The 13,915-nt window shown below is 45.9% G+C and overlaps 1 protein-coding gene across 2 annotated transcripts in view; it reads right to left on the minus strand.

Moving 5' to 3' along the window:
* SAV1 (salvador family WW domain containing protein 1) overlaps positions 1-13,915 on the minus strand; it is a 52,674-nt gene that overhangs the window by 20,432 nt on the left and 18,327 nt on the right. For both annotated transcript variants that reach the window (XM_089654859.1, XM_089654860.1), the window contains exon 4: positions 13,042-13,197. In XM_089654859.1, coding sequence (XP_089510985.1) covers positions 13,042-13,197 — 156 coding nt within the window. The remainder of the gene's footprint in view (positions 1-13,041; positions 13,198-13,915) is intronic.

The following is a 13,915-nucleotide window of genomic DNA, read 5'->3' on the forward strand; positions in this document are numbered from 1 at the left end:
TCTCCCAGAGGAATCACATTGGAAGGTGAGAGGCTGAAGCAGGGAATAATTTGTGAACACAGTCAAGAAGTGCACAGGCACCAGCGATTACATGATCGAGTCATGATTGGCATCTCAGTCCAGGAAGTAGAGGGTGACACTGGATGATGCCTGAACAAAGATGGCTCTGTCTTTCTGAAGCAGATAAAGCCATTGCCCTGGTTAGTAGGGATACAACAAAATTTCGGCCACCGAAACATATCGGCCAAAAATAGCCCTATCGGCATTTTGCAGATAGGAAAAATTTAGCCGATACAGGAGACTGTGTGTACTGCAGATGTGAGGGGGGAGGGGCGGCTGAGAATGGCAGTAGAGGAGCAGTGTATATAGTGACTGGCTGTCACTATAGGTCAGTGCCGGTTTTTAAATGTAATTACCGTCTTTTTTTTTCTTCTTCACTATAGCTCACAGAATCAGCTGTCACTTTCCCCAGAGCTAAAAGAAACAAAGTTTCCTTTTAGTTTCTTTCCCGAGATAAAAGAAACAAAGTTTCCTTTAGCTCTGGGGAAAGTGACAGCTAATTCTGTGAGCTATAGTGAAGAAAAAAAAAGCAGGCAATTGCATTTAAAAATCAGCACCGAGATATAGTGACAGCCAGTGAGGGAGCCTCTCTGTATACACTGCTCCCCTCCTTGCACACACTGCCCCCCACCCCCTCCCCCCCTACAAAGAGGATCTAGCACTCATATGCTATCACATAGGTGACTATTGGTCCCCTATGTGATAGCAATAAAATCATAAGTTAAAAAAAAAATATATATATATATATACATGAAAGTAGAAAAAGAAAAAAAGATTGGAGCCTCCCCACCCCCACATACGCAGACATTTCGGTTTCGGTTCAGTTTTCAGCCACATGCATTCTGGATTTTCAGTATCGGCACCAGAATTTTAATTTCGGTGCACCACTACTGGTTAGTACTGTGATTTGTGTGAGAGGTAATAATTACACTGGTACATCATTTACCACATACGCACTTCACATGAAAAAATACATCTCATTCTAGGTCCACTTTAAGTGATTTCTGTATCCATTGAAGGGGAGAAGATTACCTACAAAGCAACTTCCACAGCTGCCAATATTCATCTCATTAGAATATACGCAATATTTAGCTCTCAACTAAACAATAAATCTTCTTGCCAAACTAACTTGAGTAGTGACAGACTAAAAGTCTGTGGATGTGGTCCCCATTGCCTCCAACAGACCAGAACATTTGGAAAAAAAAGTAAATAAATAATCAGGACCCATATCCAAACCAGAAGAAAAAAATCTCACCATTTGCTTTATGTGAGTTGTCCATGATGAAGAGCGACAAAACTGCTGCTTCTAAAGCAGGGGCGGACTGACCATTTGGAAACTCAGGCACTGCCAGAGGGCCGGGGTCAGTAGGGGGCCCCATCAGATGCCCCTGGTACCTTTTTCATAGGCTTTTTTGAGTTTGGGCAAGGACACAGGGGCCCCATGATCCCCTATTGCCCGGGGGCCCCGTGAGTTGTCAGTCCACCCCTGTTCTGAAGACCTAGGGACACTCTTTTTTTTTTTTTTTTTCCCATTTATTGTCCTGTTTTCAATCCCAGCATTTTCCCCCATGCAGTTTTATAAAAGCTTGGGGGGGGGGGGGGGCATCCATGGGATCAGAACACAACACATGTTCACAAGAATTTTCCCTTGTGGTCCAAACAGCACAAAAGGGCAAAGAGTCATTTGCTTCAAGCCGATGATCAACAAGCTACAGGAAGCAGTAGCATGACATGAGATTATTTGTAAAAAAAAGTATGATTTTTTTTATATTTCAGCAAGAATGATACAAAATAAAGCTACGGAGAGCAATGATTCAGAAATCAGATCCCTGTAGGCCAGCTATTCTCAACCTGGGTCCCTCCAGAGGCTGGTAGGAGCTGCTGATAGACCTCCCATCTGATGGTGCCTACATGGCTCAGGGGTCAACAGCCTGACACCAATGGACCCTTTTTAGCCATCTGTAAGAAAGCGGGGGGTTCTTTCCACTGACCCCAAATGTAAGCAGGGCATTCTTCCCACTGACCCTTGATTAATATTTTTTTTTACCAGGGGTTACCAAAGACCTGAAAATTTACTCAAGGGTTCCAGCTTGGGTAAAAAGATGCTGAGCCAGCAGCTCCCATCCCTTCCACAGCCCAGCACTCCAGTGAGCGCTGGAGGGGCAGAGAAGAGAGCCGGAGACTCATAGTCACTGCTCACTAAAGACCGCCGAGAACTGAGCAATCAGTGGTCTGATTGCTCAGTTCTTGATGCAGAGGAGGTGGGGGACTGATGTAGCATTTAGATGAGTATGTAGGTTTGTCATTTTGAATTCTCACACTTCTCTTTTAAGCAATGTAAAGTGAATTGGTGTTATAGGTATGGACAAGTAGGTACCATTAGGCGATTTTGAATTGCTGGCAGAATCGCAGTGTTTGTCTGCGATTTAAAAATGCTTTGCTAAAATACGTCGCACAACAGCATGTGCCACTCACTTTAATGGCTCCTAAAAAGGTGGTGCGGTTCTGCCGCGCGATAAATCACACTGCAACTGAGCAAAACCGCATAGTGTGTTGCCCAAAAGAAGTTCAGGAGCTTCTGCTGGGCAATGCGCAGAATCGCAACGCAATTTTAGGTGAAAATGAATGGCACCTGACCACGCTGTTGTGGGACTTGTTATTTTAGCAAACATTTTGAAATCACAGATTCGCAGCAATTTTGCCCGCGATTCAAAATGCCATAGTATGAATGGGGCCTTAAAGCTGAGTGTTGTATTGTTTTGGGCATTTCATCGTGTGTGTTTGTATGTGCTTTTTTGTACAGCATTTTCCAATAGATTTTGAGCTTTGGCTTTTTTTAGCCAATAGTAAAAACTATTATCCGTTACATCATTTGTTGCTATGTGTTTATGCTTTCAGCTGCTTCAAAAACACACAAATCTGCAAATTCCAGCTAGAAAAGTAGCTTCAAATATTTTTCTGACCAGCAGGAGTTTTGGAGTGGAAAGGTGAACCAACGCCATGGAGAATGATTGATTTTTTTTCTTCCTGAGCGTATTGTAGCTTCAAGGTACAAAATGCTCAGGGGTGAATGGGGCCTAAAGTGATATAAATTTTTTAAAGGATAAGTTCACCTTTCGTAACATGTTACACCCATATTCAGGGTGTAACGTTACGAGCTGACCAACCCCCACACCACCCACCGATGCCTAGCCGTTTGGCGGCCGCAAAAATGTTCTAGCTTTCCGGGGTGTATGTCATTTGGCGTCCTCCCGCACATGCGCAGTTCGCGCGGTTGCAGAGCTGCGCAGCGGCGCGATCTGTCACCGGCCGTGTACCTCGGACACGGCCGATGACAAATCTAAGTACCGGCTCCCGTTGCCAGTACCATGTGACCTGCTGTGACCAATCACAGCAGGTCACATGACAGTTGTATACAATGGATGGCTTCATTCATGCCATCCATTGTATACTAGTGTGGCTAGCTGTGAATGGTCACAGCAGGTCACATGCACATGTCATGTGATTAGCTGTGGCCAAATCACAGCTAAGCACAAAATAAAAAAAAATAAAAATATATATACCGTATTTGCCGGCGTATAAGACGACTGGGCGTATAAGACGACCCCCCTACTTTTCCTGCTAAAATGTAGTGTTTGGGCTATACTCGCCGTATAAGACTACCCCTCTTCCAATGCACACCAGTGGGAGGAATAGTGCCCCATCATTGATGTCAGTGGGAGGAATAGTGCCCCATCATTGGTATTAGTGGCAGGAATAGTGCCCCATCATTGGTATCAGTGGAAGGAATAGTGCTCCATCATTGGTGTCAGTGGGAGGAATAGTGCCCCATCATTGGTATCAGTGGGAGGAACAGTGCCCCATCATTGGTGTCAGTGGGAGGAATAGTGCCCCATCATTGGCATTAGTGGCAGGAATAGTGCCCTATCATTAGTATCAGTGGAGGAATAGTGCTCCATCATTGGTGTCAGTGGGAGGAATAGTGCCCCATCATTGGTATCAGTGGGAGGAACAGTGCCCCATCATTGGTGTCAGTGGGAGGAATAGTGCCCCATCATTGGTATCAGTGGCAGGAATAGTGCCCCATCATTGGTATCAGTGGGAGGAATAGTGCCCCATCATTGGTATCAGTGGGGGGAATAGGTGCCCCATCATTGGTATCAGTGGCAGGAATGGTGCCCCATCATTGGTATCAGTGGGAGGAATAGGTGCCCCATCATTGGTATCAGTGGCAGGAATAGTGCCCCATCATTGGTGTCAGTGGGAGGAATAGTGCCCCATCATTGATGTCAGTGGGAGGAATGGTGTCCCATCATTGGTGTCAGTGAGGGGTGGAATAGTGCCCCATCATTGGTATCAGTGGCAGGAATGGTGCCCCATCATTGGTATTAGTGGGGGGAATAGGTGCCCCATCATTGTTATCAGTGGCAGGAATAGTGCCCCATCATTGGTGTCAGTGGGAGGAATAGTGCCCCATCATTGATGTCAGTGGGAGGAATGGTGTCCCATCATTGGTGTCAGTGGGGGGTGGAATAGTGCCCCATCGTTGGTGTCAGTGGGGGGGGGGAATAGTGCCCCATCATTGGTGTCAGTGGGGGGGAGGAATAGTGCCACCTCGTTGGTGTCAGTGGGAGAAATAGTGCCCCATCATTGGTATCAGTGACACCAATGATGGGGCACTATTCCTCCCACTGAGACTTGCTGACCCTGTTCTTGTATGGTGCTGCTGCAGCCAGCATATGTGGTTGCAGCAGCACCTCTACACAGAACACTTACCTGCTGCTCCGGCACTCAATTTTCGCGGGGCCGCTCGGCTCCGCCCCCTCGCTGGTGATTGGCCGCCTGTGTGCCTTTCCTGAGCTACAGTTCTGGCGGCCAATCACCGGTGAGGAGGCGGAGCCGAGCAGCCGCACGAACATCCAGTGGCCGAACTAAAGGAGACGCCGCGCTTCCTGGACCGGATCGTCGTGGGACTGGATCCAGGTAAGAGACATCAGCCCCTGCAAACCCCTGTACTTAATGCCGCAGCCCCCCTAAACATGTGTACCGGCGTATAAGACGACCCCCGACTTTTGAGAAGATTTTCAAGGGTCAAAAAGTCGTCTTATACGCCGGCAAATACGGTATATATATATATATATATTTTTTTTCTTTCATACTGTCACCAGTCAGTGTCCCTGATCACCGCCATGCCAGTTATATGATGACGCTGTACTGCACTGGTGACAGTATGTAAAAAAAAAAAAAAGTGAAAATAATTTTTTTTATTTTTTCATTTTCCGAAAAATGACAAACAAAATACAACTTCAAAAAACTCGCCATGCCTCTTATGAAGTACGTCGGACTGTCTACTCTGCAAAAAGGGGTCATTTGGGGGATATCTGTACTGTTCTGACATTTGGGGGATATCTGTACTATTCTGACATTCTTGGACCTCAAGAAATTAGATTGGCTGTCAGTACTTCAGGACTGATCAATATTCAGATCTATACCATAGTTTGTGAACTCTATAACTTTCCTACAAACTAAATAATACATCCTAATTTGGGTTATTTTCACCAAAGACATGTAGCAGAATACATCTCGGCCTAAATTTATGAAGAACAATTACTTATTTGTGAACTTTTATAACAGAAACAAAGAAAAATGTTTTTTTTTCAAAAGTTTTGGTCTTTTGTTGTTAATTTAGCAAAAAATTAAAACCCCAGCGGTGATTAAATACCACCAAAAGAAACCTCTAGTTGTGTGAAGAAAATGATAAAATTTTAGTTTGGGTACAGTGTTGTATGACCGCGCAAATGTCATTCAAAGTGTGAGAGCGCTGAAACCTGAAAAATGGCCTGGGCAGGAAGGGGTAAAATTGCCCGGTATGGAAATGGTTAAAAAACCGTGGCCGTGCGGGGCTCCACCTGCCCGGCCGCATCATTCATTCACAGCGTTCTGTGCCTTTGCGGCTGTCGGCTTATAGTTTTCAATAAACTACCGTGGCACTCCACAGCGCCGTGGTAGTTCATTGATCCTTCCTGCCAGTAGTATCTGCTTGCTCATACGGGATGTACAAACAAGCAGGCATACTTGCAGGTCAAGAGGAGACCTCAATGGCACCAGTGATCTACTGATCGCTGGTGCAATGCTTTAGAGCAGGGGTCTCCAAACTTCCTACACAAAGGGCCAGTTTACGGTCCTTTAGACTTTGGGGGGGTCAGTCCGTGGCTATTGGGAGTTGAAATGGTCCTGGTGTCACTGGGAGTAAACAATGCATCTTTGTTATTGGGGCAGGAATAGTGCCCCATTTCTGGTGTCAATTGGAAGAATAGTGCCCTCCCCATTTCTGGTGTCAATGGGAAGAATAGTGCCCTATCATTGGTGTCAGTTTGAGTGCCTCATCATTGGTGTAAGTGGGAGGAATAGTGCCCTGTTGTTGGTGTCAGTGGGCCCCATTGCAGATGTCATTAGCAGGAATTATGCCCCATTGTTGGTGTCAGTGGGAGGATTAGTGTCTTGTATCAGTGGGAGGAAAAGTGCCTCAAGGGCCAGATAAAGGCAAGCAGAGGGCTGCGGTTTGGAGACCACTGCTTTAGAGACTCCATAAACAAAAAATAATAAAAGCCCTTTTTTTACCTGCAAAAAAGAAAAATGTGCATTTATTCTTTTTTTAGATGAACTTATCCTTTAAGTACATTCAGCAGCTGATGTATTCACTTACTAAGGATGCAGCTTCTTTAGCTTTTAATCCTTGCCTATGTTCAAGTTTAAGCTGGTGCCAAAATAATGCCCCAGGTTTCCTGTTTCAGGGTGGCTCCTTTCTCTTGCAACATCCTATGGAGCCACTTATACATGCAAGAACAAGAGTTATGTCTCCCTATACTGTGTGCATCAATAGAAACAAACAGCCTCAGGATGACTGTGCACAGCCCTGCTCCTCCCTCCTCCAAGCTAACAAGCCGCACTGCCCTTTGTTAACTCTTTTCAACGGAAGAAGCAGTTCAGGGAAGCAGCACTGAGACAGCAGCATTGAAAGTTGTAAACCTCAAGTTCTGGTGGGAGAACTTTAACAAATAGTTTGCTGAAGAATGTTTATTTTATTGTTCTGTTACACTAAAAAAATGCTGAACATTTAATACCACTTTAAGTAAGTGAGCTTTTTTTATCCATCACATCCTCAGTTTAAACTGGCCCAGGCATGAGGCAGGTACTGCATTGGGCAAATACATATCACTGATATTTTATAAAACAAAGTGAGGTGTGAAATAATAAAAACTATGTTACATGCTCAATAGATTTTGAAAGCTTCTCAGTGCAGAGGATGCTTTCTATAAAGCGGTGTTAATGGGGGAGGCTTTTCTGATAAAACTTAGATTTTATATCTGGAGCCTGCTGACAGGGCTGAGGTCACAGAAAACAATCTGCATTTGGCTATATATCCAGAAAGTGGAAAAAGGCCAAGAAGCTGACGTCTTCCCTCGGAGCATTTCCACTGCTACCCCGATCTTCAACTATTCTGCAGCAATTAACTGAAAGATACTAAGAACAGATGGAAAGGACCACATGACACCTTTGTAGGATTGCATGACAACTACGAAGCTCATCTCTGACTCAGGAAAAAAGAAAAAAACTCAAAGGACAAAAAAAATGGATTAGAAACATTTAGTTGATTTGATATGGTTTACTACCAGAGAGCAAGTTGGTACAGTCCAAACAGCCAGAACATCTTTAGTAACACTCTATTAAAAGGAGAGTCTTAGAAGGAAAAAGGATGAAAGATGACTGGAGTTTGTACTTGACCTGACAGCTCAATCCCCTTCACCTGGCTGGCCTCCTCTTCTTCAGCTCAGGGGTGGCTCTATGTTACCTCCAGTTCATGCTGCTATAACTGCTGAGTGGTGGTGAGGCAACTTTGAGCAGAGTAGTTGAGCATTCTCAGTTGAAAAAGGGAAAGTGTGGCTCAGAAAGTGATATCATGCACACCCCCCCCCCCCCCCAGTTGTCAACTTGATTGGCAAACAATTTGGACAGGGTATGAGACAGTATCCTGGCCTCCCTTGGCCCCGGGCCAAACAGTGCCTGTAGCAGAGCAAGAGTGAGAGAAGGGACCCAGCAAAGTTCATTTATAAATAATAAACTTTAAAAAGGCATAACTGCAGCCCATTCTCCATGTCAACACTGCCATACATATATATAAAGCCTCATACTGGAGGTGGTTACACAGGGACCATGGTTGTAGTCTCAACCGTTTTTTTCGGGAGGTGATTCTCACGAGTAAAAGTGATCCGAGCAGCTATACAGCCACTTGATCACTTTTACAGGCATCGGGCACTACCATCCCACCAGAGGAGCCTGGGAGCAATCCAACCAGTAGCATCGCCACTGTGGCATCAGAAACCAGAAGCAACTTCTGGTTTGTTTGTTCATTTATAAGTCACTAACGGCTTGTAAAGCAGCTGATCGAACCAATCTTGGTTTGATCAACAGCTTTAGAGGCTAGAGGACAGATCCGGGGTCTCAAACCCCAGATCTCTCCATGCCTGGACCTTGAAGAAGGGGACACTCCCCGAAAGCTTGTCCTCAAAATTGTATGTTAGTGCAAATAAAAAAAGTATCACATCAGTACTCGATTGTTTCTAAAAAATTGCATAAAACTTGTATACAAGCCAGCGGGTGGATCAATCCTGCTTTTTAGTTACACAAAGCCACAGGTTTTCATTGTGCACCATTACGACCTTCTAGCCGCCGGCGTCCTGACAACCAATGACATCATCAGTTGATAAAGAGGATGTCAGTTGCCTGCACAGCATCCTAGTTTGATCATCCCCTGCCTCTCTCTGTCAGTGCTGGGGTCACATTAGCTGATGGAGAAAAACTAAGGGAGAGAAGAAACATTGGAATACTAGTCAGTACTAGCATGCAGAAGTGTATTTCCTTTGGAAGAATAAATCACCTCTAATGTTGGGTGTCCTACATGTGTGGATGTTGCTGCGTTATATAAAAGTATTAGATAGTTTTTCACATTTTAGAATGGGGTGCCTCCAGACTGTCCATAATTTTAAAGGGTGCCTTGACTGAAAAAAGGTTGAGAAGCACTGGCCTAAAAGAATAAAACATGTGGAAATGTGCATGTATTGCAGAGATATACCATTTTGTTTTTGATTTTGGCGTGCCCTGCACTTTAAGATTTACATTAGAATGCCAGAAAAGTGAGATTTTATCTAAAAAGCTGTATCAGCTGCCCAATAACAGACCAAGGTCTTGAGTCATCAGCTGGCCAGAGGTCCTGGATGAGGAACTGATGGGAGGATTTGTTTTTGTAAGAAATATTTAAAACAAAGAGTTGAACAGCATACCAAGTTTGCTGCTCATAAAATACCATTCTGTTCACTTTTGGAAGACAACGAAAAAGGTTACTGTCAGCGATCAAAAGGAATCAATTTTGTTGAACTGCGTCTGTGAATCTTCTTATCTCCAGCAGCCTTTATCTGTAATACCAGGTCAGTCCCCCTAATCTGGTGAGCCCCAGGGATTTGAATTACCGTATTTTTCGCTCCATAAGACACACTTTTTTCCCCCCAAAAAAGGGGGGAAAATGTCAGTGCGTCTTATGGAGCGAATGTAAAGCGTCCGGTCCGGTATTTCTGCCGCCACCGTGTCAGAATACCGGGCCGGCCGCCAAGCTGTTCTCTCCTGCAGGACCTTACCTGTTCCTCGCTCCAACGCTGCAGTCTTCCCACGGCGGCTTCTGTGATAGCCGGGTGCCCACTGCGCATGCGCTTTGTGAATGGTCCGGTGTCTTCTGGGACACATGACAGGTCCCAGAAGGCTCCGGGCCATTCACAAAGCGCAGCGCTTCTCGCGCATGCGCAGTGGGCACCCGGCTGTCACAGAAGCCGCCGCGGGAAGAAGAAGGAAGAACAACTCCGCAGAAGTGGGAGTGGGTACCTGACAAATTCAGGTATCCGCTCCCCCTCCCTCCCCAAAGGTCCGCAGTCTCTGGTAATCTCCTTTACTGTCTGCAGTCTCTGGTCATCCCCTGCACTGTCTGCAGTCTTCTGTACTATGTCCGCAGTCTCTGGTCATTCTCTGTACTGTGTCCGCAGTCTCTGGTCATCCCCTGCACTGTGTCCGCAGTCTCTGGTCATCCCCTGCACTGTGTCCGCAGTCTCTGGTCATCCCCTGCACTGTGTCCGCAGTCTCTGGTCATCCCCTGCACTGTGTCCGCAGTCTCTGGTCATCCCCTGCACTGTGTCCGCAGTCTCTGGTCTTCCCCTGCACTGTGTCCGCAGTCTCTGGTCATCCCCTGCACTGTGTCCGCAGTCTCTGGTCATCCCCTGCACTGTGTCCGCAGTCTCTGGTCATCCCCTGCACTGTGTCCGCAGTCTCTGGTCATCCCCTGCACTGTGTCCGCAGTCTCTGGTCATCCCCTGTACTGTGTCCGCAGTCTCTGGTCATCCCCTGCACTGTGTCCGCAGTCTCTGGTCATCCCCTGCACTGTGTCCGCAGTCTCTGGTCATCCCCTGCACTGTGTCCGCAGTCTCTGGTCATCCCCTGCACTGTGTCCGCAGTCTCTGGTCGTCTCCTGTACTGTGTCCGCAGTCTCTGGTCGTCTCCTGTACTGTGTCCGCAGTCTCTGGTCCTCTCCTGTACTGTGTCCGCAGTCTCTGGTCCTCTCCTGTACTGTGTCCGCAGTCTCTGGTCCTCTCCTGTACTGTGTCCGCAGTCTCTGGTCATCTCCTGTACTGTGTCCGCAGTCTCTGGTCATCTCCTGTACTGTGTCCGCAGTCTCTGGTCATCTCCTGTACTATGTCCGCAGTCTCTGGTCATCCCCTGTACTGTGTCCGCAGTCTCTGGTCATCTCCTGTACTGTGTCCGCAGTCTCTGGTCATCTCCTGTACTATGTCCGCACTCTCTGGTCATCTCCTGTACTATGTCTGCAGTCTCTGGTCATCCGCTGTACTGTGTCTGCAGTCCATTGGTTCAGAATATCTTTTTTCTTGTTTTTCTCCTCTAAAACCTATGCGCGTCTTATGGTCAGGTGCGTCTTATGGAGCGAAAAATACGGTACCTACTGCACATATAGATACCCTTTAATATCTGCAACAAATTTTAGTGCACTGGCCCTGCCTAAGCCCTGGTTCACATATATGCACCCATGTGGGCCGCATTTTGCATGGGCACGAGAGCTCATTCATTTGAATGGACTCCTGTGCACCGTGACATGCAGGGAAGAAGTCCCTGCACTTCTTCGTAAAACGCAGCCGGCACGTTTCCCAGCACGGTTGCGTTTTCCAGTGCGGTCGGTGTGCCATTAGAACTAATAGCACCCGCCCTCGGGTCCTCATTTCTCTGTGCGGGTGGTGCGGGTACACAGATTTTCATGTGGATCCACAGCCGCACCACCCACACAGATGTGAACCAAGCCTAAATGCTTTCCAAATAGTGGCAGGACTGACTTGTCCAAAAGAAATGTGGAAGACAGGAAAGCCTAAGGGTCCTTTCACACAGGCGTTCCGGTTTTTTTCATCAGTTCAGTCACGTTTTTTTCAAAGAAAAAACAGATCAGTTTATATACATTTTTTACATCCTTTATCAATGCAAAAAAAGGATGCAAAAACAGACCGTATATTTATTATTATTATTATTATTATTATACAGTGTTTATATAGCGCCAAAAAGTTTGCTCAGCGCTGTACATTATAGTGGAGGACAGTACATGAGACAATACAGTGACAATACAATACACGAGGGGTTCGAGGTCCCTGATCCTTGGAGCTTACAATCTAGGAGGGAGGTTTACATCCATTTACATCAGTTTTTCGTACGGAAGAAAAATAGGGCTTTAGTCCGTTCAAAAAAACGGATGTGGACATAAACGGATGCAAACAGATGATCATCCGCTTACATCTGTTAGTCCATAGAAATACATGGGTGTCCATTTTTCATCTGTAGATGGATGAAAAACGGACATACGGAACACCCATGTGAAAGGACTCTTAGGCTGGCCATACATTATACAACTTTCTTGAGATTTTTGCTTTAGATTTACCAAAAATCACATAATATTAGGTCAAACCTAAACAACACTTGCAATTGTATCCAATCAGGCGGGCCCTTGCACTACATAGTTAAAGGTAAATCTAAAGGAAATTGGACAGAAAATTGTATAGTGTATGGCCAGCCTTACATTACCAGGAGGTACTAACACTTTGTCCAATCAGAGCAGCCTGGTATTCATACTGGAGATTCCTGTATTTCATATCTGTCAGAAGCTCTCTTTTTGTTGACAGTCACTTTAAAGAAGAATGCCAGAGCTCTTCAACAAACACCAGGACACCATGACTTGCTTCCAAGATGCATCCAATTGTACAAAATTGCATGTCTCCTCTGCAATAATGCCTGCGAGCTCACAGTGTACCCTAGCAGAACTTTATTTCCGCTTTAATAATAAAAAAGCCTTTAATTTTACATAAAATCAATGCATGTAGTTCCTCTAAGTATATTTGAGCCATATCACTCATTTTAAATTCTCACAGCAATGGCTCTATGCAGGGGCGGACTGACCATTTGGAAACTTGGGCACTGCCCGAGGGCCCGGAGTCAGTAGGGGGCCCCATGAGATGCCCCTGGTACCTTTTTCATAGGCTTTTTTGAGTTTGGGCAAGGACACAGGGGCCCCATGATCCCCTATTGCCCGGGGGCCCCATGAGTTGTCAGTCCGCCCCTGGTTCTATGGCATTTCTCAATGGTGACAACTTTTACTTATTTTTTAATAAGAGTCCTTATCCTGGTGTGTTCGCTTTGTGAACGGGGCCTATTGTCTGGATAGTCCTCCAGACAGGATCTTCCTCCTTTACTCAACTCTTTATAGGATTAAAAATGACTGCAGAAAGATCTTTTGGTTATCTGGATCACATTAACTAGTCTGACCATTTCCTGCCTGGGAGCACTTTAAGCCAGTATAATGCAACAAAAGCAAAACCGCCAACTCACTTGACAGGCGCCCTGGCGTACACTTGAAGCCAGTCTGGGATCTCTGCTGTATGGTATGGATTGGCAGGCACTAAGAGCGGCTGGCTTCTCTCCACTTGCCGAGGCTGATAAGTGACAGGAGGAGGGAGCGGAGGGGGCTGGTCATAGCGAGGAACACTGTAGAGTAAGAAGACTGGAATTAAGCAAAATGTACAGCAGGTCAGATACCGACAAACCCACCCAACTCTGGCTTCCCACTCTGAAAATACATTAGAGAGTTTCGGGCAAACGCTGACCAAAGTAGATGCAAACCCCAACTGAACGACATTTAGTTTGCTGAAGAACTGTGTATCATAAATAAACGCCATTGCTTATAATACAATTTCCGGGCAGCACAGTGGCTAAGTGGTTAGCACTTCTGCCTGGTAGCACTAGGATCGTTGGTTTGAATCCCAGCCACGACACCACCTGCCTGGAGTTTGCATGTTCTCCCTGTGCCTGCGTGGGTTTCCTCCGGGTACACCGGTTTCCTCCCACCCTCCAAAGACATGCTGGTAGGTTAATTGGCTCCTGTCTAAATTCACCCTATTATATGCATGTATGAATGTGAGTTAGGGACTTTAAATTGTACGCCCCTTGAGGGTCAGGGACTGATGTGAATGTATAATATATATGTAAAGCGCTTCGTAAATTGACGGCGCTATGTAAGTACCTGAAATAAATCATTCCTTCTATCATCTTTCTGTTACATCTCACTACTGCTAATGTCCTGCAGCCTCTTTGTAGCCACTTCATGTTTACATGTACTTGAGCAATAGCTCTATGGCATTTCTCAATGCTGACCGCTGTTGTCACCATTTCCTAATAGCGACAACAGTGGACCATTTCTGTGTAA

Source organism: Staurois parvus, unplaced genomic scaffold, assembly GCF_062004578.1.
Source record: "Staurois parvus isolate SC_StPar_1 unplaced genomic scaffold, SC_StPar_1.0 ptg000811l, whole genome shotgun sequence".
NCBI lineage: Eukaryota > Metazoa > Chordata > Amphibia > Anura > Ranidae > Staurois > Staurois parvus.